Source organism: Buteo buteo, chromosome 7 (genome assembly GCF_964188355.1).
Source record: "Buteo buteo chromosome 7, bButBut1.hap1.1, whole genome shotgun sequence".
Lineage (NCBI taxonomy): Eukaryota > Metazoa > Chordata > Aves > Accipitriformes > Accipitridae > Buteo > Buteo buteo.
The window spans coordinates 35,269,048-35,297,034 of record NC_134177.1 but is presented as its reverse complement, the minus strand read 5'-3'; the positions used below and the strand labels follow the sequence as shown (position 1 = coordinate 35,297,034).

At 39.2% G+C, this 27,987-nt stretch overlaps 1 protein-coding gene across 1 annotated transcript; it reads left to right on the top strand.

Moving 5' to 3' along the window:
• On the top strand, positions 1-27,784 carry HSF5 (heat shock transcription factor 5). Its single transcript, XM_075033323.1, has 7 exons — positions 1-583; positions 3,420-3,791; positions 11,733-11,827; positions 16,936-17,244; positions 17,524-17,739; positions 22,806-22,959; positions 27,409-27,784. The coding sequence occupies exons 1-7, from the start codon at positions 1-3 to the stop codon at positions 27,474-27,476; spliced, it is 1,797 nt and encodes a 598-aa protein (XP_074889424.1). The 3' UTR covers positions 27,477-27,784.
• The last annotated feature ends 203 nt before the right edge of the window (positions 27,785-27,987 follow it).

Below are 27,987 nucleotides of genomic sequence, written 5' to 3'. Positions count from 1 at the left end.
ATGGAGGAACCGCGGCTGCCCGCCCCCATCAACCCCAACAATTTCCCGGCCAAACTGTGGCAGCTGGTAAACAGCCCACACTACAGCTCCATCTGCTGGGATGCCCGTGGCGAGGGGCTGCTCATCGACCAGCAGCTCTTCGAGAGCGAGCTGCTGGGCACAGGGCTGGGCTGCTCCACGGGGCCAACTGGCAATGGAACGGAGGGAGCTGCCGACTTTTTCAAGACCAAGAACTTCACCAGCTTCATCCGACAGCTTAACCTCTATGGCTTCCGCAAGGTGGTGACGGGGCCGGTGGGCAGCGTGGTGGGGCCTGGACCTGGGCCTGGCCTGGGGGCTGGCAATGGTGATGGCGGCAGCTCCATCGGGCCCCTGCACCACTTCCGCAGCCCCAACTTTCGCCGTGACCGCCCCGACCTCCTCATCCACCTGAAGCGCCTGACGCGCACCAACAAGGCGAAGCTGGCTGCTGGTCTGGAGGTGACCAGCCGCCCGCCCAACCGCTTCCAGCGGGTGCTGGGCACATCGCTGCACATGGACCCACTGCTGCCGCCCTCGACACTTGGCAAGGCCAACAAGCCCGGTAAGGCGGGGTGGGCCATGCGGGGCCATGGTGGGTTTGAGAAGCACTGGGTGGCATGGGGTTTGAAAATCAGCACTGCCCTGAGGGAGGAGGGTTACCTGTCCTTGCTGTTGGCTGCTCAGTTTACCCCGTGTAGGAAAATGGTTGTTCTTCATGCAGGTAGATCTCCTGCCAGTAAGCATGGGTAGCATGGTTCACAAGTGTTTCAGTCTGCCTGTAGACTACAGTACAGTCCCCATTACATATTACACTAAGAACACCCTCGCCCGATCTCTGTGGAGCTAGCACAGCTCTAACAGGTGAAAGTTACTCCTACTTGCCCATCAGTAGGGATGCTTAATAAGCTCTCATTAAATCTGTGTGAAACAGTGGGTCATCTGAAGTGACAACTAGAGCTTCCTGTCAGTTTTGTGCAAAGGAGAAAAGACCTGATAGCAAGATTTCTGTCAGTTGTCTCCTGAAAAAGAATTGCAAGCTAGATAGTTTTTAAAGAGGATTGAATGAGTAGGCGAGAGCTAAAGAGAAAATAATATTGTTGAAAAGCCCCAGAACATGTTTTCTTTCTTTCTAACCCTCATTGAGAGGATCTGAGTTTTCCAAGACAAGTCTAAGCTCTCAGAGGATTATTCCACAAATTCCATATAAGCATTGTAGTTGAAGCTGTGTAAGGAAGATGTGAATATCTTGTTTTGCAATGCTCTTTGTTCAGTCGAACTGGGGGCTGCTACCAGAAGAGCAGTCCTACTGCCATTCATTCTCTTGGTCACGTGTTAACCACCATCTTCCTTGCAGCTGATACAGCAACTGTGTTGGTTCAGCACAATGATCTGAGGACAAGACTTGAGCGGCCTGTTTGTGGCTGGCTGTCGGGCCAGGGTGATGCACCACATGGGTGCTGCAAGGCTTGATGCAGGAGAAGTGGCAGGACTGTGCAATCAGGAGAAGGGGAGAAGCAGTTGGTGGTACTGCTTCCTGCAGCACTAGCCTGCATTTAGAACAGAGTAGGATATCATGATACTTATTCTTGGTTACTGTTTCAGAGTAGGAACTGTCATCTAGTTCATGCGGTGTTTTCTATGATGTGTGTGGAACTACATCTGTAATACCAAGAAAACAAAATGAAGCATGTGAGAAGGGAAGGAACTTCTCTCAATACCAAGGCTAGGAAGCATTAATTAAAGATTTGGTGTTAACATTGTTAAGACTAAGATAAGTCATTACAGACTTCTTCAATGAAATCTGGTCTGACTGATGTACTGCAGGCCATTGGTAGAGTAAATGCTAAGGAAGATAAACCTTTTAATTTTTTGGCCTCTCTTTTTATGGGTGCAGTTTTAGAGAGCTTTTGCTCTAGGAGTCTCAGTTTCTAGAAAGACAGAAAGAACAAGGAAAACATCGGGCTATATATGCAGTCGAGTTCTGACAGGCTGACCATTTACTGTGTGCTCTGTACTGACTATTTAGGGGCATGCCTTTGCTGTAAATGTGAGGTAATTTGATAGATAAAAGATATTTTTGTTTGCAAAGTGTCAATCTGTTCCAAATGTCTTGCAACATGTCACTCTGTGTTGAACATCCACGAACAATTCCGGTAAAGCCACTGGTGCTTCGTAACTTGGCATCCTGTGGTGTCTTGTTTATGGGTTAAAACTAGATAATCTTAATTTCCCCATCCAAAAGTAAATATAAACAAAGGAATTCTCATCCCTCTGTTCATTCTCTGTTTATATATGGTAAAAATACTGAACAGGAAATAAACAGTCTCATACTTTAACTCTTACTACATTTTCAGGGCCAGTGGTATTTATTTAGTGATTCTTAATGATTTAATATGAACTTGTAGAATAATGACTGTATGTTACCCCTTTCTTGAATTAGTTCCCATCAGAGGAGTGAAAGAGGTAGTTGTGAGGCTATTCTTGTAAAAAGTCCTTCAGAGTGAGAATTGGGAACTACAGGTCTGAGAAAGCCTGACTTCTCAATAAACCCTATTGATGTAAATGATCCTGAAACTTATAATTAGCATGGCTATATACAACACTGTGGAAAAGTCACAAATGCAGTGGTTCTTTTAGGAATTCGCTGAGCATAAATGTTCTTGGTGTTACTGTCAGTGTTTCAACAAAGTCACCAAAACCTCTAATACAAATCAAGCTGTTACAAGAACAAATACCATTTCATGAAATAATAACTGACTAAGAGAGGGAACTAAGGGCAGAATAGAAGGAACATCTAGGAAATAACAAAATGGCAAATTTTGGCATATTTTAGTCTAAACTGGACTATTTGAGCTGACTGGAAAAAAGTTGGCTTTTAATTTTTTTTCTTGACAAATTGAAGGACTTGTCATAAAGTACTTTCAAAGCCACTTGGAGGATTTTGACATTGCCCTTCCCATAGCTGTCTATGAGCTGTCAGCTTTGGAGTTTGGTAGTCTGCTTTACACTGCTTTACAATTTCTCTCTTTTTTTTTTTTTTTTTAACTGTATTGCCCAATTTAACACACAGTACTTTCTAAATTACTTTTGTTTGGTTTAGTAAGTTACAATGCATTTGATTTATAGCACATTTCTAAATATTGATAACTTGTTACTGCAAGTTTAAGGAGATTGAATGCTACATAGATAACTCTCCATTGGCACTGCACTCATGCTGCTGCAGCAGTCACTGGATGTTCACCTGTAAGAAGGCAGTCTGTTTCTGGATTAAGTATACTGGAGCAAAGGCAGTCTTCCCAAATAATGTTGTAGAGTCTTGGCTCTTCATACTGCCTTTCATTGCCTGTGAAAACTCCTTTCCTTAACACTTGTTCCACTTTATTTTGTACCCACTGCAGGACCGCTGACTGTAGGACAGTTTCGTCAACCTTATCATCAAGGCCGTTTCCTTCCTTACTCCTACATATCGACCTCATCCCAGAACAATGGCACTTTACCGACAAAAAGTTTAGCTTGGACTCCAGTGCCTTCCAGAACACGGCAGGGTTCTCTTGGTTTGCTTCCAGGGCATGGGGCTTCCCCAACTTTTCCAAATAAAGGGGTTGCCTTTCCGGTACACCGAGGGTTTTCAACACAGGTCACCTACACAGTCCGGCCTGTTTTCTCTCTTCTGCCACTTCAGCAAAGGTCTCAAAACACTGCCACTTCCCTTCCAAAATGCAGCAGCTACGCATCTTCAGTGGAGTACTCACAAGCCTACCATCCAACAGGTAAGAAAAAAAATTTCTGCACTTGCTTTTCAAAAAGATATTTAAAAGTGATGCTTTAAAAAATATTTTTCTATAATTCTCTGTCATGTGTATATCTCAAGTGAGAAATAGATAGAAAGTGTAAAGTCTAAAAGGAAGACAGATCTTTAAACCAAAAAGATTTTCTGTTTCGTATTCCTTTCCTTCCTCCAGATTTTGAGCGTCCCCTGGTGATTTTCCGGGTAGCCTCTCTGTTGAGGTTAAAGGGTGAGGAGAAAAACATTTGTCCACAACTAGTCAGTGTTAGGTTAACTTTAATATTTTTTTTAATTAAGCAAAACTTTGACAATGATACTAAAGCACTGAGTACTTGTTGAAAAGTAGTATACTAGTCCCTGGTCTTGTGTTTTCCCAGGTTAAGTTTTTAAAGTTAAAGATCAGTCAAAAGTATTGTGTAGAATATTTCATTGTGCTCATACTATTTTCATATCTTAATTTTTTTTCTTGCTTAGCTTCTTTATGTTGTATTTTTTTCATGCACTGAAGACTAGAAAGCACAAGTCTTCACTCCTTTCTTTTGTCTAAAATGTTTCTGCTAAAATTTTCAGTCTCACTTAAGTGTTTTTATTCGTCAGAAGAGAAGTTGAAGCAAATTATTGTTCTTTTCCTTGCCCTTACCTTGAATTGGAAAAATCATGTGATAGGTTATTTTTTGGGGGGTGGTGGTGTGTCTGGTTTTTTTTTATTTCCCTAAAACTTCTGAAACTCAGAACATAGTGATTCTTTCCTTGAACAAACTAAAGTTCAGTTATTATTCTTCCCTTCTGCCTGTTCCTTCCTTGGCAGCTGCATCTTCACTAAGATAGATATCCCTGTTTAGAAATCCTACATGTGGTGGCTGCTGTCTTTCTCCAAGTACACAGTGAAATCTTCACGCCTTTTGTGTGTGTCTTCTGAGACTTCTGCTGAGAATGTTTCAGACAATAATCGCTAGTTTCCATAACATCATTTTTGTCAAGGATTCTGAAGAGTGAGGCACTTCTTGTGGACACTTAAATGTTTCAGACAGGCAACTTTTGCCTTGTGCTCCTTGCCCTATGCTACTTGAAAAGATTACTGCAGTGGCTAGAGCCTGCGTTACCAGCTGCAAACTATTACGTCTCCTCCCAGGAACAGGGTGTCCTAAGAACTGTAGAACTATAGAATGATTTGGGTTGGAAGGGACCTCCAAGATCATCTAGTTCCAACCCCCCTACCATGGGCAGGTTGCCCAAAGCCTCATCCAGAATACCTGCTTAAGGTGGGAGATGGTCCCCACGTCACGTTTCTGTCGGTTACAGAGCATAGGCTAAAATTCATTATACTGAATTTTAGATGTCTATATATCAGCTAGTCCCCCGGACCTCTTCTGTAGTCATGGGAAGGAAATGGGCATCTTCAGGGTACAATTCCTATAGCTTGGTTTAGAGTTTGTCTTGGGCTGAGATTACTCATGTCCTGGGAAGTGCTGATTTTGCAGCACTGACTGGAGAGGAGTTGAGGGAGGCTAGCATAGATTTAGACATGAGTATGTAGATCTCTATAACTGGATGATGCTAGTCTCTCTCGCGGGAGTAATAAAAGTTTAAAGAATAAATTGGCTATGTTGTACGGGTAAAATCTTCTGGGGTGGGAGGTGTGGGGGAGGGCATGATGAAAGAGTACCAGATTTTGCAAGGTACAAAAATTAAAGTGTAGTTCAAACGAAAATAGAGAAACTTGTGGAATCTGAGGCTTTTGAAAACTCCAATGAATTCATTAGTAGTTCTGAGAAGATAAGTTTGACATTTCACTAGAGAGATTATACATCTTCTGATTTTCACTGTCACTTAGGACTGTATCAGTGTTTTTACTTCTGTCCCTGTGTATCTCAATCTCTCTGCTATCCCTTCTTCTGTATATTATACCATACAGAATGCTGAAAGCTTATTTCTTCATATGTCCACATGAAAAAGTCTGCTTTCCTTCATCTTGAGAGCACAGCACCAAGATTAGCTTATTTCGAAAGTGAGAGTTAATCTTAAAATATGTATTTTATAAGTGAGGGGACTAAAGAATATATGTTAAGTCTTATTCTTGACTCTTTTAATTTCACTTTTGATGTCCCATTAGATTAAATCAAAGTAGAACTTTGTCAAAAGATTTCTTTTTATGTATATTCAGACTTGTTTGTTAACTTCAGCGACAAAAAGATTTCCCTGTTTTTTCATTAAGATTCTTATTGAAAGGGCAGTAAAATAAAAGATGCTCATCTGGATCTTTTTTTCCCCACTAGCATTAGACTGTAATTATTTTAAGGATTTAGTTCTGTTTGCTTTCAACTATCTGCAAAACCTTTGATAGTAGTGGGATTGCATCAAAGAAATGCAGTGAAGCTTTATTATCAGAGAGTATCCTAATAATGAAAAATCAGCCAAGGAAACTGTGTGAGAAATGTTAGTTATTGGTGCCACCTGACATTGCAAGTCCAGTCATGCCTTTCGAATACATCTGTGGCTGTAGGGTTCATTTACATATCATAACCTTTCTGGTGAGTGGTAGTTTAGGAGTAGTCATGTTATTCTGAATGATACACCCTCTGTTAAGGTAAGTAATTTTCTTTGTATGTAAGGCTTAAAATTCACATGGTCAAAAAGGGATTATTAAAATAAATAAGCAGCTGAAAACATCTGTTTTAACACAGCATGAATAGCACCATATTTTCCCTTGAGAAAAGCAGACTAGATGCATTAGTAATGCACTTGTAAAACTAGTTGTAGGATTCATCTTGCCTAAGATTCATCTGAATGTATAATAGATAGTTGTATATGCCTGGGCTTGTCATTTAGATTACATATATAGTCAGTAGAGAGAAACAGGCACCTCCCAGAGGTTGAGTCATTCCAACTTTCTTAGACATATGCCTTCGGAAGACAATTCATTTCTTTCTGAAGAACCTATTTGTTCATTGACTGTGCAAAGAGTTGACAACTGCTAGACACCTGAGTCTATGTAGCAGTAAGGCAATTAATCCCACCTAAATGTCTAAGTTCAAACAATATTGTCTTTCCCATTTTCCCTTATTGAAGAGACCTTGGGTATCATCTTCATTTTCATCAGTCTTCTGGTTGGTAAAGGATCGGAGCTTGCATAGTTTTTGTATTCAGGCCCATTCCGATGTGTTCATTGATCTGTCAGGAACAGGCACAGCTGCATTCCCTAATTTCCTGCACAGCTTTGAGTACTGTTGACCCAGCTGTCTGATGAGTACCTGCCTTCTCTTAGGCATAACTTTTGGACTTGACATGATAAGTTCACACTGAAAGGCTGGTCTTAAGGTTCTTCCTTAGTATTTCCCATGTAGTACATGCTCGAGTGGAATGGATGATGCTGGACAGTGTCAGTCTCATGCCCTTTGGCCCAGCTAGGCTGATAATAATGCTTATTAATGTCTGTTCCTATCTTGAATGCATAGCGATGATACATGTGTTCCTTCAATTTCCAACAGATCTTTGGAGAAATTGTGGTGTTTTTTCAAGCTTGGAAAAGATCTGCTGCTGATCATACTGGGTTTGCATTTATTTGGGGGCTTTCAGCTTTTCTGAGCTTGCATGTAGTATTGGAACCTGTAAAAAGCATGCAGTACAAATGTGTACACATCGAACTGTAAGCATGGAGCTTTTTTGGTGTTCTTAGATTTTATTTACACTTAGGCTCTAACTTCCAGATAGATTGGCAAGATATATCTTTGCTAAAAACCACGGCTGAGCTCAAGCATAGCTGTCTGTGTCTATGCTACTGTATCAGACTTTGCCAGGAAAAGTGTCTGGGTGTCTTGATCAGTTCTATCATTAGATCATTAGCCTGGTTAGCGCTCTCCCCCAAAAGTGCTGTGCTTAGTTCAGTGGTTGGCATGGGCTTGGGACCGTTCCCAACAGGCTGTTCGGATGTGTCTGTTTTGACTTGGAAGAGTAAAAGATTTTAATAGTATTAACAGACTCTCTGCCAGAGAACGGATCTGGAAGCATTTAGTTTACTGGTAGAGCTGTAGCCTTCATGTAGGAGGAAGATGTATATAAGAATGTGATGTTAATATTGTCATCTCATTTCTATACAATTCATCCAATTTTTCCAATGTTGAGAAAACAGGATTTAGTGAATGCCTCAATAATTTTCTAATTAATAGTTCTCTGCTTTGGAGATAAGAATACTAGCCTTGATCACACCAAATGTCCATATAGCTCATCATTTCCTCTGACGGTAATGCCCAAGGAAGAGTGCAGGAGTAGAGCAAGCATGGACTGATGCTCTGCCAAAATACTCTAACAGTGTGGGCTCAGGGAATTAATAAACCATAATATGAGTTGTATTTAATAGCCCTCAGTGGAGTTCACTTCCATGAACTTGTCTGTTTCTCCCAACCAATGTAGATTTGTGGCATATACATCATCTGTGACAAGGACTTAATTTCACAGATTAATTGCATTTTGTGCAAAGAGCCACCTTTTCTTGTCTCTTTTGACCCTACTACATATTCATTAAATCTCCTTTTGGGTTTTGTGGGAATGTGTCTATATTCATACGCCTCTCACTGCACCGTTTTTGATTTTAAATACTTCTATCTTAGTTCCTTTGGTTGCATTTTCTCTGGAATGGGGAGTCCTGCCCCACTTAGCTCTTCCTTCAGGAAAGTGTTCTGTACATCATCCATGTTGCCTTACCTATAACCTGTTCTGTTATTTTCTTGCTGAGATGTAGAGTCCAAAAATATACATGGTGGTCAAGCTATGGGTGAATCATGGATTTATACAGTGGAGTAATAATGTTCCTATTTCATTCTCTGTTCCCTTTTGTATTATTTCCTAACAATCTGATTGTTTCATTTTTTACTTTGGAGGTCTTTTTGACAGCAGCTTGAGCTGATATCTTTCTGAAACTTGCTACTATAATACTAGTATTATAGTATATAAATACTAGTATTATAGTTTATAAATAATCTAGTTCCCAATTATTGATTGACAACTAAAACCCCATCATTTTCTGTGTGAAATTAGTTTATTTTTCCTAAATGCAGAGCTTTATCTGGTGGGTGGTGGCTTTGGGCAACTCATAAGGTGGTTTTTTTTTCACATCTTCGTAGCTGACTGCTCTTTTCTGACATGAATAACCTGGTATTATCACCAAGCATCACCTCACTGCTCACCTCAATTTTTAAAGTACTTTATTAAAATGATGAGCAGCATGACTTCCAGTACAGGTCATTGGGGAACCTCCACTGGTGATCTCACTTACCTGTGAAAAGTGACTATTTATTCCTATCTTCTGTGTTGTATCTTTAAAATATATTATTTTCTAAATGTACAGCCTTCCCTTTTATGCTGTTGTTGCTCAGTTTTCGTAAGAGTTTCTGATGATGAGTTTGTTAAAAGCTTTTTGGAAATCTATCGTATCAGCAAGATCACAGTTATCCACGTTTGCCCATGTACTGGAGGCCTTTCAAGACGACAATGAAGAATAACTTGTCTTAAACAAAAAGTAGTCTTGTTGACTCCTTCCCTTTATATATTATCCAGTATCAACTAATTCTCTATTCCATTGTATTTCCTTCTAATTTTTCTTATTCAGCTGTCAGATTTATAACTTGTATTTGCTTATACATTTTTTGTTAACATACTTCTAAATAACTTCCTTTAAAACTATTGGTTTCTTTGCCTGATTTATTTGCAACCTCTTTGGATATCCAAAGGTATTTTCAGTAAGTTTGAAACATGGTCATTCGACTTCTGTGCAAGAATATTTGTGATGCAGGATGTTCAGTCCTTTCCTTGTTCTGTGAACTGTGCTCTTTATTGATCTCTGCTTGTTCTCAGAGGTCTGTTGCTGGGTTGGTTATAGCCCCACTGACAGCAATTTCATTTTCATAAATCAGTGTTCATATTCCCCATACTGTGTCCTAAAGAGTGTGTGAAAATTTCCATCCATAGCCTGTATGGGCAGAAGTACGCCTCTTTTTTGGCAGAAACCAAATTTATTTTGAGGCTGATCCATCTTGTTTGATGGAAGGGGCTGTATCTTTTTCTTAATTTGTTCAGTAATTATTTATTTATTCCATAAGATGCCATTCATCCCTGTCTCCTTAGTATTCAAATGAGATCTGTGTTCACTGTCAGTTATTTCATAACAGCCTGTGGCAGAATGTGCTTTAGCTGGTAATTTCTTCTGGGTATGACTAGTTTAACTATATCTTAGACAAAAGAGCTTAGAAATTTCTTCTCTCCAATTAACAGGGTAGGACAAAAGCATGTGAGTGAAGCAGGTGTGTTTCTTGAATCTTGATTCAATTTGAAGACTTATTATAAAAGTATAATTATAAAATTATAAAAAACCCTTATTATAAATGAAATAGTATAAATTAATCAACACCTTTGCCTTTGATAACACTGCCTGTCACTAAATGCTTTCTTCAGTGTTATTTAAAAAGTTGTTTGGATATATAGTGACTGTCCATAAAAAAAAAAAAGTTGTTGTGAGTGCAAACTATTCTTTTTATGCAACTTTCTGCATTTCAGAACCATTCAGAATTGGTCATCAGTCTAGTCTTCTGCATAGTTATTTTTGTTCTTCTCACTTTGATTTACAGACATAACGATTCATTTGATTAATGAGTTGCTTTTGCTATAAGCTCTACTAACTGTAAAAATACTGTCATTTATATTTTACTTGCAGCTTTTTATAGTATATGATCTGGACTTAATATTTTACACTTACCTACTATTTCACAAGCACTTTTTCCCTTCAGGTCCTTCCTTTTCTTAGAAAATAGGTTCTTTGTAATATGTGTTTGTTTTTCCTTAGAATCACTCTAGCAGATTACAAGAAATTTCTCCTTTGTCATTGCTCTCTTGCGTTGTTTTTACAATAGCCCTTCAAAAGTTTTCTTTGGTAGTTTTCTTGGGTTTGTAAACACACTGGAGTTTCCAGTGAGTGAAACGCAGATATCATTTAGGTTTTTGGCAATATCCAGAATTGTAATATGTTCACAGGTCACAGATGTTCTTCTGAAAGTTGTCCAGACTTCATCATAAAGTTGCTCAGAATTAGCTTTTGAAGTAATGAGTCATACACATATCTCATGCTTCTTTAGAAGGATGTCCACTAGCTCTTTCTGTGTTGTTTAGCGCCTGTGTTTGTTGCTCTGAACTGCACAAAAGTTCAGCAACATCATAGTAAAAAGGGCAATAGGTATAGATATTAAAAAAAAACCATATTGGTTGTCATAGCAACTGTCTCATGTGAAATCCCATGTAAGTGTCAGGCATTGCAAATAAGTTGATCTGATCTGTTTGCCATCTCAAGTTATACTTATTACATTTACTTATTATGAACAGTGGACTAAATATGATTTCATCAAGGATTTCTCTCTCTCTCAGAATGACTGCAGATTTAAACATTATCTGTTCTGCAAATAATGCCTTTACTTTTAAATTATTTCTGCATGTGACCAAAAAATAATACCTGCAGAATACTGCCTCATCTACAAAGTTGCTTTTTACAATAAAATAATTGTTTAATTTCAGAGTGTGTTTGTGTATGAACATCTAGGCTCTTCTTATGTGAATCGACTTTCTGCAGTATGTTGTGATGAGAAAGTCAAGCAACCAAATTGAATAGGCGTTATTAAGATACAGAAGATTGTGATTATGAAGTTTCTGTGTCTGTGTGTATCAATTTTACAATATATGTTTTTAATATACGTACACATATATTGGAATAACTATTTTTTAAGATGAAAAATAATTTTTAAAATTACTTGGGAGGTAATAATACATTTCTGGAATTTAGTTTACTTGCGATTATTGAAGTGTTTAATCAAAGTAAGCAATAGAACTCTGCATACCAAACACAAATTCTGGAAGTCTGATAACTGTGTTTGAATTCTTGCAGCTACAATGCAGTGTTCGACACCTGCCCACGTAGATCCTCTGACTGGCTGTGCTAGTCCTACAGCTTCGACATACACCCACTGCAGCTTTTTCCAGGTGAGTGTAGCATACGGAAATCAGGTGAAAGCGGAGGAGACTGTATGAATGAACTGTAGGTTTATGGACTTCTGGAATGAAGGATATAAATTTGAAAATTGATCTGCTTGAGAAAGTGAAAGTAATGTGGTTTACAAATATCGATTTCAAAGAACGACAACATTAAACAGGCAGTTTTGTAATTCAAGTTAGGTTTCAGGGTAGCAGCATAATGGGTGTCCTCATCAGTGGATTGCTTTTTTTCTGCATAAGTTTTTTGCTTGACTTCACCAGAATTTGTTTTATTTAATAAGTCTATGTTTATCTTTGAAGAATGTCCTTGCCTGGACAAAAAGAGATTCTTTAATATTATGAAAATGCTGGGAAACAGCTCCTCTTTTTTGTCCCAGACAGCTTTCTGCAGTCCTGAGTTTCATTTGATGAATGAGAAAAACTAAGGTGACTTTTTGAATTGGCCCCACCTCAGAGATGTCTTATTAAAGATAACTACAATACTTACTGTAAATGCTTTATATAATTCCGGTGGAAACTACACCTTATTTGGAGGGCCTGGCTTATCAAATATCAAAAGATCTGAAGTGAAAATGCAAGGGCTTCCTTTTCTATTACAGCATAATGCATATACTTTTTTTTTCCCCTCACAGAGGACAAGCAAAGCAAGTTATGCTTATGTGTGTTGAGAAAGGGTTGGCCTACCCAAGCTTGATCATCCAGTTTCCTGTCTTGCAAATATCAACCTTTGTCTTTTATTCATGATTTTTTTTATACAGTGTTATCCAAGATGGCCAGGTTATGGCCAGGATAACATGTTGACGTAAGGATATAAATAGCCACTGACCAATCATGCCATTGATACTCTAGTATTTATTTTTCACACAGTGTATCTTTGTCCTCTCACTTTCATCATGAGCTTCTTTTTCATCCAGGACATGAGGATCAGTCTGAGTGATGGGAAGTCACAATCGAGTAACTTCTTATCTCAGAAGGCCGAGATCAATGTTTGGGGTAGCAGATCATTCCAAAGGAGTCATCAAGGGTGGTGGTGTGGCTAGATTGAAAGATAATATAAATACACTGTCCAAAGGGTCTAGTAAAAATCAGTTGTCTGGAGAAGCAAGTCCATGAGCAGTGTGTGGAGTCAAAAGAGATTTAGGCCACTTGCTAGTGGATGCTTTGATAATACAGCTCTAACAAGGGAACTCCCAGTCAAAAGCTGCTGGTGCATCTGGGCAGAGATTGCTGGCAGGTAATCCTCTGTGTGAGCAGCCCAAAAGCAAGCAGTGGCATCAATCAGTTCTACCAGGTCAGTAACTGGCTCTCACTGAGCAGGGTAACACAAATATCATACAGAATGGATCAACACGACTTCTTGAGATTTCTGAGTCTTAGTGTAACATAGATCATTTCTCCCAGAACACGGTGACAGAGGCTGTGCAGATGGTACAGAAGACAGCAGTTTGCCTGTGGTTCTCACTGAGCTGTAGGGAATAATCAGATTACCTTTTGTGTGCTCTGGGGTAGATACTTCCCCAAACTCCTGCTGAGGGATGCAGCCAGCTACAGTATTGATCGTCCTGCCCTGCTTGTGTATCGATCATCAGTAACCCTCAAAGGCAGTAAAATTAATCAACCCTGGCCAGCTAAGCATTTTGATCATTCTTCACAAAAAATAGAACTTTTGCATTGTATCGTCCCACTCAATATCTTCCACCAGTTGCAGGAATTCAGTGCAATGCTGTTGAAGGGTGGTTTGTAGGGCATTTTAGGCTGTTTGTTCATGCTGTGACCTACTAGATACTACTGGCAACATCTATATGGAATTGCTGGACCAGTCCAGAAGACAGTGAGCTGTATCAGCACACTGGCAGTCAGCAAGCTGATTATCAGCCCTGTTTCTGTTGGATCCAGGCAGTACTTTGTGGTCTCAGAAGGAAAACCAGGCACTGTTGGACAAGAAAGCCTAAACCTTGTGCTAGTCCTTATTGAGTCTTGCAGAGAGCATGACTTTTAAGTTTAGGAGAGATTAAGACAGGTACAGTTTCTTGGGGCTTGGAGGCCAGCTGCTGGGCTTATACAGTACACACCTGACCTGCTGAAAGCATTAGGTGACCCTGGCTGGAACATGGACAGACAAGGCCAGTAAGTACATGTCTGTCTGCCTGCAATTTGCTCTCCAGAAAAAGCTACAAAGAATTAATGTATGGAAGGGCAAGGGGATATAGATAGTTATACCCAGATGTAGTGGCTGATGAAGGTATATATATCTCTTTTCAGGCTTCTGAAATCAAGGTTTCAGGGATTTGTATTACACCCTCATCACAATTGGTTACAAAACTGGGAGCTCAGGTACAGCTTCATGCTACTTTTCATTTGGGCTCTCCTGAAGTGGGGTGTGGATCAGTGTGATGAATTGATATCCCTGGATAGGAATGAGTCTTGTGAGAGAAAACTCCTGCTATCCTCTGCAACAGCAGTTCTGGCAACTCACAACCATTAGTGCAGTATTTCCCTGCTGCTTTATCATAGGTGTGAACTGAGGCTACATACTGGCTTTTAGTGATTTTTTTTTTCTTTTTTCCTTTTTTTTTTTATTTTAACTAGCAGCCCTGCTATTTGATTGGGCTGTTAGCATTCTTATTAAGCTGCCAGTATTTTCTTGTGGAACTGAAGCAAGAGGTAACTGGAAATGGAAGAAATAAATGTGGGAGAAAAAAGAAGAGAAACTTTACTGACCTTAAAAGCAGTTCTAAGTAGTTTGCTTTTATTTGTAATAAGAATGATAATCAGCCATATTATTTCAGAATGAAATTGAATCTAAACTACTTCTGAATGATTGCCCAAGCACTCAAGCCAGATTGTTTTAGTCCTAGCAGTCCCTGAAAAGGTGTGGTTGTGCTCTACTTCCTGCGTACGCTATGCTAATCTTATAAGTGAAATGCCCATCTTCCCTTTCACCACTTTTGCTAAATTAGATTATTTTTCCTTTTGAGCTCAAATGACCAGCAAACTATTAGTCTTTTGAGTCGTGACTTCTCAATTTTTATCACTTTTCATTGTTTCATTGCTGCTTTGCTCCCATCCTTGACTGTCATATCTTCTCTAGACAAACTAGAAGGATTTAAATTGTATCTTTGTGTGGGCACTTTCTCGTATAGGAAATGCGTACAAGATCTTCATCCAAGAAGATGATAGGTGTTATAACAGCTTCAAGCTGACGTCCCCTAAGAAGAGGCAGAAGAAGTTGCAGTGTGGGTTGGTTGATTGATTGGTTGGTTTGGTTTTGGCAGGGATGATTTAATCCCCGGACAGTTGACTTGGTAATCCAGATCTTACTTAAAATCCTGACTGCTTAAGGCAATAAACAAGCAATGCAACAGAAGTGAAACACCTTGTTAATATTTAAAAAAATACAACTGAAAAAAATATTAAAGGAAAGGAACTATGTTTAAACCTATACCATAAAAATATAAAGGTGGCTTGCCTTTAATGAAAAGACTGCTTAACTTAACCTAAATTTCTCAAGTTCCAGATTTTATCTTCCCCTCCCTTTCCCCCTGCCCTCCACAGTTTATGCCTATCTGCAGACTGGCACATCAACATGAAACCACAACAGGACTTGACTTCATACACCCAGAGGAAGGGATCTCATCTCTTTGTGGTATTTCCTTCAGGGGCTTCTGATGTTCATGCTGCTGAGAGACCAAATCCTTCACTGGCACTTGATCTGATTATGGCTTTCCTAGTAGGCAATCCTGTGGCTTCCTGTTCTCTAATTTATTCATTTATGGAAATAGGTTTTTATTAACCATTACCTCAGCTAGAAGGTCTGATAATCAGGCACTAAGGCCTAATCCTTCATACTAGATCTCTTCCAAAATAAGATTGTATTTTAAATATACCCGAGTTTCTGTTCAACATCATTATATGACTCGTATTGGTCAGAAGAAATTACCCTTCCAGTGTCCTTTAACTCTGAGTCATCTCCAGAAGAAATAGCAGTACAGACACTGGCTATTCAAATGTGATTTATCATTTCACTTGGGAAGGACTTGCTGCTTTTGAAAAACTCTTCATTGTCTTCTTTCTGCTTTAAACATTCTTTGATTTATATGAATTCTGCTAAAAATAATATCGTTGGAATGCTGACTGTGTCCTGTCGTCTTGTGATGTCATTACTGTGAAATATTTTAGTGGTGTTCAGACCTGCTCTGTGATGGCAAAGGCAGCCTCTACAGGTTCTCCAAGAAGTGTTTCTGACCTGAAGATCTGTAGGGCTTTTATACAGATTTATGCAGACTTTGAGTCCTGCATTTGTGGGACACTATGTCATGACAAGAGCGTCCAGATGTGAGGCTGTGACAGACAGGGCAGTTCTGCAGTATTTGTTTTCATAGGTATCTGAACTCCCACTCATTTGGGGACCGGAACATCCCTGGGAATCATCCCTTGTGTGGATGTGTATATGGACAATCACTTGAAGAGGAAAAAGATGTTATTGGTAAGTAACTGCGAGTTCCTCGAGGTATGTTGTCCATATGCACATTTACAGCATACGTAACTTTTTCTCTTGCTTAAAAATCTTGTGGTTTGTGCTGGTTTTGTACACAACAGGAATGTTTGAGTTTTTGAAGAATTGAAGGCAGATAGATTTGCTCTATCATTTTCTATCACATATGTGGCATGGGAAGGGGGTGGCTCTAATGCACCCCCACAGGTCCTACTAAGACTAGAAGTCTCTGGCTTGAATGCTTGGGTATACTTATACCTGCAATGCACAGGGTATGCAGACAATGCATCTGAAGGAGTACACAGCTACTGGTAAGTAACCTTCTCTCCAGGATAGACAGTGAATAAAAGAAAGCAGACATGCCATGAGTAAGATGGTTAATGAAAAACAAGACAAAGTAGTAGCCTTTTTTTTTTTTTTTTTTTTTTTTAAATTAAACCTGTTGTTTTAACTGAAAATAACAGACAATCTTTCAAGCTTTTGGATAAATGAACACTTCAGTTGATTGCTCAGGTTCATTTCCAAAGCCTTACAGAACTAATACGTATCCTGTCATTGTAATTTTTTGATATAATCGTTTGCTGTATTTTATTTCTCCCAGAGTCCTCCAGTGCAGTCACCTTATACAGCTGAATTTCTGCCTTCTGACTGGCCATGTAATACATCTGATGAAAACAAGGAGACAGAAGTAAATCTTGAAGCTGTGTTTCGGATGGTTGATGAGATGCATTCATCACCCAAAGCTGAAATTGTGAAAGTGGAAGCTGTGGAGAGCCAGTCTAACAGAGGTCAACCACTGCTGGTTGATAGTGAGAACAGTTATACACCTTCTTCAACTGAGGAAAGCCAACTGGAACTTCTTACTCCTATAGCTGCAGACACATCATTTGTGATGGGAGCAAATCGAGCAGTAACTTGTTCTCCATTACTGCCTTCTGAATTTCTTTGTGCTACCGATACCACTGCGTTTGTAGAAAGCGCTGCTGCTGAAGTAGTGCAAGAATCTGTGACCACACAGGAAGCATTTGAAAAACTGAGAGAGGGAGCAGATCAAGCAGTAACTTGTTCTCCATTACTGCCTTCTGAATTTCTTTGTGCTACCCATACCACTGCATTTGTAGAAAGTGCTGCTGCTGAAGTAGTGCAAGAATCTGTGACCACACAGGAAGCATTTGAAAAACTGAGAGAGGGAGCAGATCAAGCAGTAACTTGTTCTCCATTACTGCCTTCTGAATTTCTTTGTGCTACCCATACCACTGCATTTGTAGAAAGTGCTGCTGCTGAAGTAGTGCAAGAATCTGTGACCACACAGGAAGCATGTGAAAAACTGAGAGAACAACTGGATCACTGCCCAACTCTGTCCTCCCTAATGTTTGTTCAGGACGGACCATTCAGTCCAGAGCAGGTAAGGGGTAAAGGGAGATAAAACAACATCTTTTTTGAGATAACTATATTCGATAGTAATGCTAGGGTCTGGACTGATAGCTTTTTAATTCTTGCCTGCTTAAGAACTAAAGGCTTCTTTAATTAAGCTTTTATTGGACAGTAGAGGGTTTGCTTGGTAAGGCAAGATTTAAAAAAGAAGAGGGAATGAAAAAGTACCTCATGTTAATGAGCATGAGATATGTTAGCTTGTGTTGGCCAAGTTAGGGTGCTCATTTGCATGGGAAAAATAGATAGTGCAGGTGTATTCATGGTGATGAAGTGGAAGCTTTTTTAGGTTATACTATCTTTAATCTTAAAAAAAGAGTATTTTGAGAATTGCCACTGAAGGCAAAGATTTTTGTTTAAAATTTAGATAATTGGTTAGATTGTTTCTGATAAACAGTTATTAAGTTTCTGTTTTCTGTGGAAAGTATAATTTATTGACATTTGAATGCTAGAAAGCATCTTCCTTTGTTTATACTTTGCGGTGTCCGACAAGTTGTAATTGTACTTTGGTTTACCTGTGCCTGGTCTTCCTTGTATACGGAATTGTAAGTCTCATGTGCACTGAGGGGCATTCTAGATGTTACTCTGTTAAGGCAGAAAATGCACGCTCTACTTTTTTTGTTTTGAAAACAAAGTAAAAGCAAGAGATTTGACTGCATCTGTTTCTGCTGCATGAGACCTACGTTGCATGTAGGCACTCAAAATTTCATTGTATGTGTTGAAGCTATTGTTCTATTGTGCTATCAGTATCTTGATGCCTTCAGTAAGGTTTATAGCTTGTAAATCCTCAGCTGGTGCAAACTTGATTGCTCTTAGTCATCTTCCTCTTGGGTATCTTTATAGAAATAGATGTATATTCTGATCAAGTCTCCACAAAGCTCAAGCCTAGACTGGACTGTTCTGCTCTGTACTGTGTAGAGAAGGGCACATCCTTGTGCTAGTGCTTACAGAGTTGGCAGTACTCCTTAATGAGCGTCCACTCATTATCTTAAGTGTTGACTGCACTTTAAACATTGTCAGTTTTGACAACTTTTGAAGTGCATTTTTAGCAGTATATTTTTCTGTTGTTGAAGGCCTTTGGAGTTTGTGGTCCAAACCCTCTTGATAAGAACTGAGGGATTAAGCATGTGAACCATGGAGTTGTTTGAGGGGGAGGTGTTTTGGTTTTGAGGCCCCATTACTTGTGTAATTGTGGAGAATCCCAACCTTGGTCTTGGTCTGTTTATCTGGACGTTAACTGGTTAAATAACTGGTGCTTATTCTGTGTTGAAAAGGAATTCAGGGACTATTAGGCCTTTTGTTTGACAGTTTCCCTCTTTTTGTTAGAAATACTCTTACTAGTCTCCTCTTCCCAAACTGAGGAGAGGCAAGGCTAACTTAACCCTGCAGCTGCCTCTTGTCTAGTGGTGTTTCCAGAGTCTGGGATCATGGCAGGTGCAGAACTCTCCAGAGAAGGTTTCTGTGCTTGTACTCCCATCAGGCCCCTACATAGTTTGCTATCTTCCTTATCCCTGAATCTGGAAGCCTTCTGAGGCTTTCAGTAGCTGTCAGTGCCATGTAATTCAGAGCAGGCTTACAACAGAATAGTGGCCATGCACAGAAGAGAGTTTTATTCCTCTCTGTAGGAGAAGAGGAGGAACAAATTACTCCAGTGTTAATACAAGAACATCAAAACAGCTCTGCTGAGTCAGATCAAAGGTCCGTCTTGCCCAGTGTTAAGTCCAAAGACAATAGCTGTAATCTGATATGTAGGGAAGAGCAAGAACAAGGCATGCAAATAGGACAGGGCATTCCTCCTTATACTTTGCAACTACTTTCAACTTGAGGACTTGGAATGATACCCTATACTTAATCTTAGGTTTCTCTTCTGTGGACTGAAGTCAGTCCTTGAAACCATGTCAATTTTAGCATACAGTATCTGACCAAGCAGATACTTTGCTCACGATCTGTTGCACGAAGAGCTTCTGGCTGTTACTAGCTTCATGTGAAGCTTCCCAGTTTCTGTCTCAGAAGAAGCATTCAGCTGCCATCCCTGGCCACTTACTGCATGTCACTTGTGATTTTACAGATCCCTTACCACAGCTGCCTCAGCAGTCTTTTTCCCGAGTGTACAGTCCTCCTGTAGTTTCCTCTGCATGTCAGCTGCTCTGCACTTCTGGTTAGCTTTGGGTTTGTTCTCAACTTTTTCCATTTCTGCTACATCCTGTTTTGAAATGAAGAGAGCATTGAAGTTGTGGGAAAACTATCCATTTTTACAGTGGCACAAAGATGTTTTCTGTTTTGTTCTCTATTTCTGTCACAGTATTTCTTAGCATTTAGTTGCTCTTGTGACAGCTATTGAGCCTTGAGCTGTCCTCCTCATAGACCTAACAGTTTAGTAGAAACCTGCTTTATTTTGCTTTCCTGATGTCCTAAAAGATAGCAAATTAAAGAGCAATTCATTACATGAAAGGAGTTACTACATTCAATAGTTCAGATCTAGCGTTATCCTCTTAGCCTCAGTGAATTCCTGTCCTAGACTTTTACAAGTTTTGGCCTTTAATGGGCATATTTTATTCCATTCCTACTCATAAGAAATATTTTATTTTCTTCTTAAAGTAGAAATACAACCTTTCTGTTATGCTTGATCAAGAGGAATTTGCCTCCTATTTTGTTCAGTCTCCTTGGCAGTATACCTATCTGAAGGTTGAAACTCTTGCTTTCTTTGGTGAAGGTTAACCCAGCAAACTCCATTCACGTGAGTTGTTAATTTTAGTACCTTAGCTTCTCATCATGGTTCCAGCTAGGTATCGGTATAGTCCAGTCTCTGTCTCGTAAGTCATGTGACCAGTGAGATGCAGCAGATTTGGGATTTTTCAATAATTGAAGTGAAAAGTCAAATCTTTCATATTCATCAGCTTTGGTAACTTGTTTGATTCTCCACCAAACAACGTTTGTGACTTGGAAATTGCAGAGTACTAGGCCTGAGTGAAGAGTCTGTCCAGAGGTGTGGTAAATCCATGGTCAGAAGCATGTTCACTTAAAAAAACAAACAATAAAAAAAAAGAGAGAACTTGGGAACTAGATTTATGTGGGCTAGGTTGATGCTATTACGATGAAAATCTTATTATTGCCTTTTTTATATTAGATTACTAAAGAGTTAGTCTGTAAGATCCTATAAACACAGTGATAAAAAGGATTCTGAAAGGGGTACTGTGCAGTGTCATTACTCTTCAGTTTCCACACACACAACTGTACAGCTTAAAATCGGATACAGCGTTGCAAGTACAGATTCACCAGTGAGGGGGAAATGAAATTCCCTCAGTTTGCTGGCCATGCTCATCCCTGTGCAGCACAAGGAGGTGTTAGCCTTACTGGGCACTGCAGCATGCCCAGGTCCTTGGTAGAAGAACTGCTAGTCAGAGTGTCTAGACTTCTTTCAGCATGTAGGCTAGTAATAATTTTTTAGTAATCGTTATCCCAATATGCATTTGTGTTTTGTTTATCAACCAATGCAGTTTGATTTCTACATCCCCTGTCTGATATTGCTCTTCAGTTCATAGTGTACCTATTTTTCTCTCTTTTTAAATAATGAAATTTGTAGAATTGTTTCTAGAACAGTTGTCCTGTGGAGTATGCAAATTAGGATGCTTCCCTCAGAAATCTTCCCTTCTCTCACTAGTTAGTTAAGGCTGCTTACTCATTTTTCTAGAACTTATTATTATGTAAATGTCATCAGGAATGGAGACGTTTAGTTCATCACTCATGAAATGTGGATTCTAGCTGGTGAAGGTAGTGAACTACAGAACTCCTTCCTTCTCTTTGTTTTTATGCCTAGGAAGCAGTTGTGGTTCAGATGTTGGACAAAAGGCATTGCTAGCCAAATGGTTTTCACATGGCCTTGTTAATAGTACTAATGCAATACATACAGACAACACATTTCAAAGAACAAATACTACAGTAAAGTAGGTATCTAGCAAGTGCAGGAGGCGTGTTGGGGGGAATTAGCTCTCCCTGGAGTATTCAGTTACTGTATTCGCACAGGCCTTTTTGAATATTATTATACAACCTTGACAAAGAATGTATACATATTTCTATTAATATGCATACACATTGTCTTTTATAAATTTAACATTGAGTAACAACAGATGCAAGGCAGACAGTGTGATTTTTGGAATTACTAATATCTTATTACCAAGTGTGATGACCTTTTGTCTCTAAACTCAGACATACTATTTTTAAAAAGCACTTTTTTTCCTTAATAGAAGGAAACATTGCAGGCTTTGAACAATCATTCATCTTTAGGATATTGATTGATAGGATTTTGCGGAGGATATGAATACTCTAGAACAGGTGACAGTGAGAACATCTTTAAAGGTAAACGCCAAGTGCTTTTTGGGCCTTTACTTCCTCAGTGGAATAGAAACATAACTTGATTGTTTGGCTTCTTTCTTTTTTTTTTTAAGCTACAGATTTTTGCCACATGATCATGGAAATACACCAGTTCAGTAAATGGTTGCCTGCAAAATACATATGGAGCAGCAGCAGAGGGCTCCAAAAAGCAAGGAACACATTATAATTTAACATCTTAACAATTGGATAGGGTGGGGTAAGATTCTCAACCAGAAATGTGTGGTTCGCATGTGTAGTTTTGCATCACACAGCTCTGTCAAGTTTGTTTGAGCTAGATCTGTCATTACTAATACACGTGTTGGTAACAATGAGGGCACCTGGATTTCTTCTAGCTTATTTCTTATAGCTAGTTTGATAACTGAGGGCAAAGTTCAAACTATGAGGACATGTACCCTAATTTTGTATATTCTAGTTTTCTGATCTCATCCTTTGCTTAATAGGACGTTTTGTAAGAGCTTGAGTTTCAATTTGGCAATCTTAATTCTGAGTTAAAAACACTTATTATGTAAACCATCTAGGCAGTGTTCAACACTTTTTAGATGTCCTTTTGGAGTGGAGAAGAATAGTTATTATTTTGTCCCTAAAGGGATTACAAGAAAATATTGAGTGATCTTTCGTTTTATTTCTTTTTATGTTCCTTTTTTTAAGGAGAATATTAGTGTTAAATGTGAATCAGAGACAGAAGAGAGACAATTCACTTCAGGAACTGAGCCTGTGAACAAATCTGTAGAAGAGATGGATTCATCTGTAAAACCTAAATGCAGGAAAAGAAGACACAGTTCATGCAATGGCAAGTCCCCTGGTAAGAAGAGATTCTATATTTTTTTAGAGATTACTGAGACAGCTACTCTGAAACTAACTTATTACAGAAAGGGGAGATCAGAATAGTTTAGTTATTGTCTGCAGTATAAGTACTTCATTGTGCCTTCAGTTAAAATATTATACTTGTACAACCTCTTAGTGTGCTTACCAACACTCTTCTATACATAATGCTTATGCTAATTACTGTGGTGTGGAAAAGGGTATAAATTGTATCGGTAAATAAAACCTGAAGTTCTAGGACTTGTGTCAGAAACCTGGATGTCACAATATTGAGATGAAGTCCATAGATATGTTTGCCAGAGGGTGACAGTGCTACAAAGGAAAACACTGAGTAATGAGGTGACTACTGAAGTAACAGGGAAAAAACCTGCCAAACTGATGAAGTAACTGTAGAAGTCCAAACTTTTTGTTTTGGATCACTAAATAAATTTTGTACCAATCTGCTGATATGTATGCTGAAACACATGAGAAAAAAAGCAGCAGAATATCTGAGGCCAAACAATTCACAAATCTAGTAACTAGAGGAAAAACCTAAATGTCCGAAGATTAGAGAGACATAAGAGGACACATAGAGTACTTTGGATCCATTCTAGAGGAAAAGTTGGTGCAGCCTGCAAGTCTTGTAAGAAGCTATTTCCCTTACAGCTGTTCATCAAAGAGCTGATTGTAGAGTTTGAAGAGCTGCTGCTCACTTCAAAGGGTACTTTCTAGATTCCAGATAATGATGCTAGTTAATAATTCAGTTCATAATGCCCATCAGTTTCAAACATTTAAGTAAGGAATAAAGTCTTTTTGTCAGGAAGCTGAGAAAAAAGGTTGGATGCCATCTTGAAAGAAGACAGGCTTTTGTTTAAAACACAGAATTGAGAGTTCTTGTTCAATTACTTCCTGGCATCATGGATAATTGGCAAACTTCTCAGCTTTCATATCTAACGCAAAACATTTGCTTAATATGCCAGTTGTAAAGTTATATACAGGAACATTTTGGAAAGCATTTCCTTGGGATTGTACCACAGAGATGAAACACTGTTACGCTAATGCTAATCAACAACAATTAGCATAGAGTCTGCTCTCTGGGAAGTGTGATAGTCATCCAGGTCTGTTTTCACCGTTGTACGTTTTAGGCTTGGTGTACATGTAAAGGGTAGAAGCAGACAGCACACCTGAGCCAAACAAGATAAGGCTCAAGTTGGCCCAAAATAAATTGGGCACGACACAAGCCTTGAAGCTGGCATAGCCCATCTCCTGTATTTCAACTGTAAGCCTGAAGCAGACAGGTTTTAAATAGAAGCTGACTTCTGTTCCTCTGACTACATGTTTGTCTGTCAGTACCTCCTTTCCTCTGTGGGTCTTTGGAAACAACTTCTTCCTTAATCCTTCTGTGCTGAAACGTTGCATGATGACAATTTCCAGGTGTCTTCACAACTTATCCTCTGAATGTGATTGAGTCCTATCCATTTTCCTCTTTTCCTTTGGGCACTCATTTACAAATTTTCTGAGCCTGCACTTTGATGTATATCCTGCTATAGAAAAGGCTTTTGTTCTATCTATTTCAGTAGGCTGGTGACATGATTCACTTTTCTTTGTTACGTGGTGACACCAAGTTCTAGATATCACACAGCTAGAGCCAGCGTAATGTGGTGCCAAAGGCCAATGCAATAAAGATGGAAGGAGAAGTCACTTCTGTGACTGGGAGCAGCTGTGGGCCAAAACCGAGGTGGTAATTGACATAAATGGGCCAAGAATCAAACCCTCCCTTCTGGAGAAGGCAGTACTTTCCTTTGAAGAGCTGGACAGGATTTCTTTGCATTTTGCAGCTATTCTGTAGCCAGAAAGACAACCATCATTTTACTAAAACACAGTCTCCAGGATGTCCCTCCATAGCTGCCAGCCCATCTTTGCAGCACCATAAATCACTGAAATACGTTATTTGTTTTCTTCAAATGAAAAACAATATACTTAACTAACTTTCTCAGCTAAATTTAGTTTACCAGTTTTAAGAACATCCTGCCAACCAGGGTCAAGATGAAAGGTCTCTCTAGTTCATTGTCCTGTCTCCAACAGTATCTTTGGCATTTTTGTACTGTTAAGTAGAAAAGGCCTCAGTAAACTTTTCTTCAGTTAATTTTTCTAGTCACTTTTTGAAGCTATGCAAACATTTAGTATCCATGTGGGGTTTGTAAGTTAATGTCATTGACATAGGTTAATAACACAGTGGGTGAAGAACCCTCCTCTTTGTTTTGAATGCAAGTGTTTGCTTTAACCATATCTTTACACCTCATGCACTAACCATCTTTGTACCTGACAATTTGACAGAGGGACCTCATTTTCTTTGGTAGCAGCAGGATAAGAAGAACTATTTGTGAGTCCTCCCAGGAGTCAGAGGCTGCAACAGAAGGTGCAGAACTTAATTCAGCAGTAAGACACATCATTGCAAACAAATATAGGCTGTGTCATCTGTTCCCTTCCCACCCTTTTTTCTTGAGAGATGGTGGGTATGGCTCTCTAGTTCCTGGCGTTTTCATCCCATTGAGGTGTGAGGGATAGTTCACCTTTGAGGGACTGCTTTTTTCAGCCCCAGGCTCTTTCTTAGGACATCAATTTGAAGGTGCTGATGATGCATCTTCTTTCTTTGAGCTCATCTATAAAATGGAATTGTTGGCATAAATCTGTCTGGTTATGTTGGCAGCATCCACACTTGCAACAGGAGTCCTTTTGGATTTCACAAATGATGGATAGGAACTCTGTAAATTCTTCATGTATTCTGGCCCATCTCCTCTGCATTGTACTCCACAGGTACACTCAGCTAGTGAATATAGCTGTACTGGACCTAATATCTGTGGTTTGTGCTTCCTCTTCTAACAAGAGGAAGGACCAGAAGAAGGACCAGATTTTGATTGGAGAAATTCTTGTTTGCAGCCCTTCTTCCTGGAAATAGGGATCTCATTGTGGAGCAGGTGGAATTTGTTACTTCTGGATTTCAGCATTTAAGCATACTGATACATTAGTAGGAAAAAGCTTTCTTTCTCAATGGCTGGCCATATATTTTTTGTGAGTCATCTAGTCCTTCAAATAATCTGCAAGTTCCTGTAATTTTTTACAAGAGCACGAACTTATTACTGAGATGCTACTGACTCAGATGAATCCATCACTGTCATGCTGCAAGGTGCCCTAGACATTTACCACCCACTCCCATGCCACTACAGTTGTGTCACTATGCATTCCCTCTCATTCACTCCAAGGTAAAGAGATTTATATGTGCAATTGCTAGGGGCAAATCTTCATTCAGGCAAGGTCTCCCATGCTATCATATGTTCACCTGAACTATTTCCTGCACCTGCCAGCCAAAAATAATTTTACTGTTCATTTAGTTTTCCTAAGTAGGTCACTGTGAGGTCTCCTACAAAGGTGTTAAGTGTTAATGTGGGGACAGGCCTGGCCCTGAACTCTTCAACATCTCCCGTCTGAAGCCCAAAGTGAAGTTGCTCTCAGGAGTTTGAACTGCAGCTTCTTGCTCCAGCTCAGTTTCCATTACCTTTACTTCATTATATATTCAGTGAAGGACTTTCAAATTACCTGTCCTGGCAGTCTGCTCTTTTGGATGAGTGGATGTTATACCCCGTCTTCTAACTTTACATAATTTAGAGTCGCATTGTTACTAGCCCGCTCATTTCTCCATCCCTATGCTTTTTCAAGATTTGTTCCCAACAGAGTCTGCTTTGGCAGGAGGCAAATGTCAGAAGGTGCAGAACTGGTGCTTACTGGGCAGGAACTTTGTAGTATAGAAAAAGAACAAAGGCTGGAGTTCTTTTCCTAAGACGTGAATGTGTCTGTTTAGAGATTAAAGTTCACATGGGTGACATCTGCAGTGGTAATGCTGTTGTGACTTTATCAGGGTACTTGTTCACTTTCTTGGCCTGCAAGATCTGGCCATACATTGGAAGTATCTTCATTTTGCTGTGGATCAAAGTACTTTTCAAAAAGGAGTCTCTTGTTTGTCCTCTTAGTGACAACACAAGTTTTCTCTAGGATCTTGGCACCAGCCATGGCGTACTTTGAGGCAATTGTGCCTTTTATGGACAAATGAAGGCACATGTCACAAGCAGAACGGGTATTTCTGTACATACTGCCAGGGTTTCATAGTAAATAATGTATAGTATTTGGCATCCATGGTAGTGAATGCACATATAAATAATATATCTTGAAAAAGGGGAGCACTTTTCTTATGATTTGTTTTGTTGTTATTTTATATTTAAAGTTTTGAAAAATTATAGTAATTCCTATTCTTTAAACAGTAGGCCTCAAATTCTCAACTTATAGTCTGCCTTTCAGGCCATATTTTACAGTACCTGATAGAAGTACTGTGTATGCTGCCAAGTGAAACATATACAAGGACTAATATTTACTCAGTATTCCCTTTTCTTCCTAGATCTCCATCTGCCGGTAGATGTGGCTTACAAGCGGGGGTGCTTTGAGAATGAAGAAACAAGAGAGTGAGAAGTGGGTGACAAGTACGTGAAAATGTGCAACAGCTGCCAGCTGGGTTCCCTTGTCAGACTCCAGTGGCAGTGCTTTGCACACAACAGACACTTTGGATCATTTCAACTGCGTTTTAAAAAAAAAACCCTCTATTATTTTTGCTTTCATTTTAACTTTGTAGGTTATTAGTTGCTGTATTTTTTACACCTCTTCCGTTACATTTTCTACCTGTCAAGTTATAGAGCATATAGTGGTCAGAGTATTTAATATGAAGTAATTAGGTAGCTGCTTGTATTTTTAGATATGGGAAGTCTGAACTTTTTGTAAACAGGATCTTTACCTTTTCCATTATATTTTCTATCTGTTAAGTTATAGAGCGTATAGTGGTCAGAGTATTTAATAAGAAGTAATTAGTTAGCTGCTTGTATTTTTTAGATATGGGAAGCCTGAACTTTTTGTAAGCAGGATTTTTACCTTTTCCATTACATTTTCTATCTGTTAAGTTATAGAGCGTATAGTGGTCAGAGTA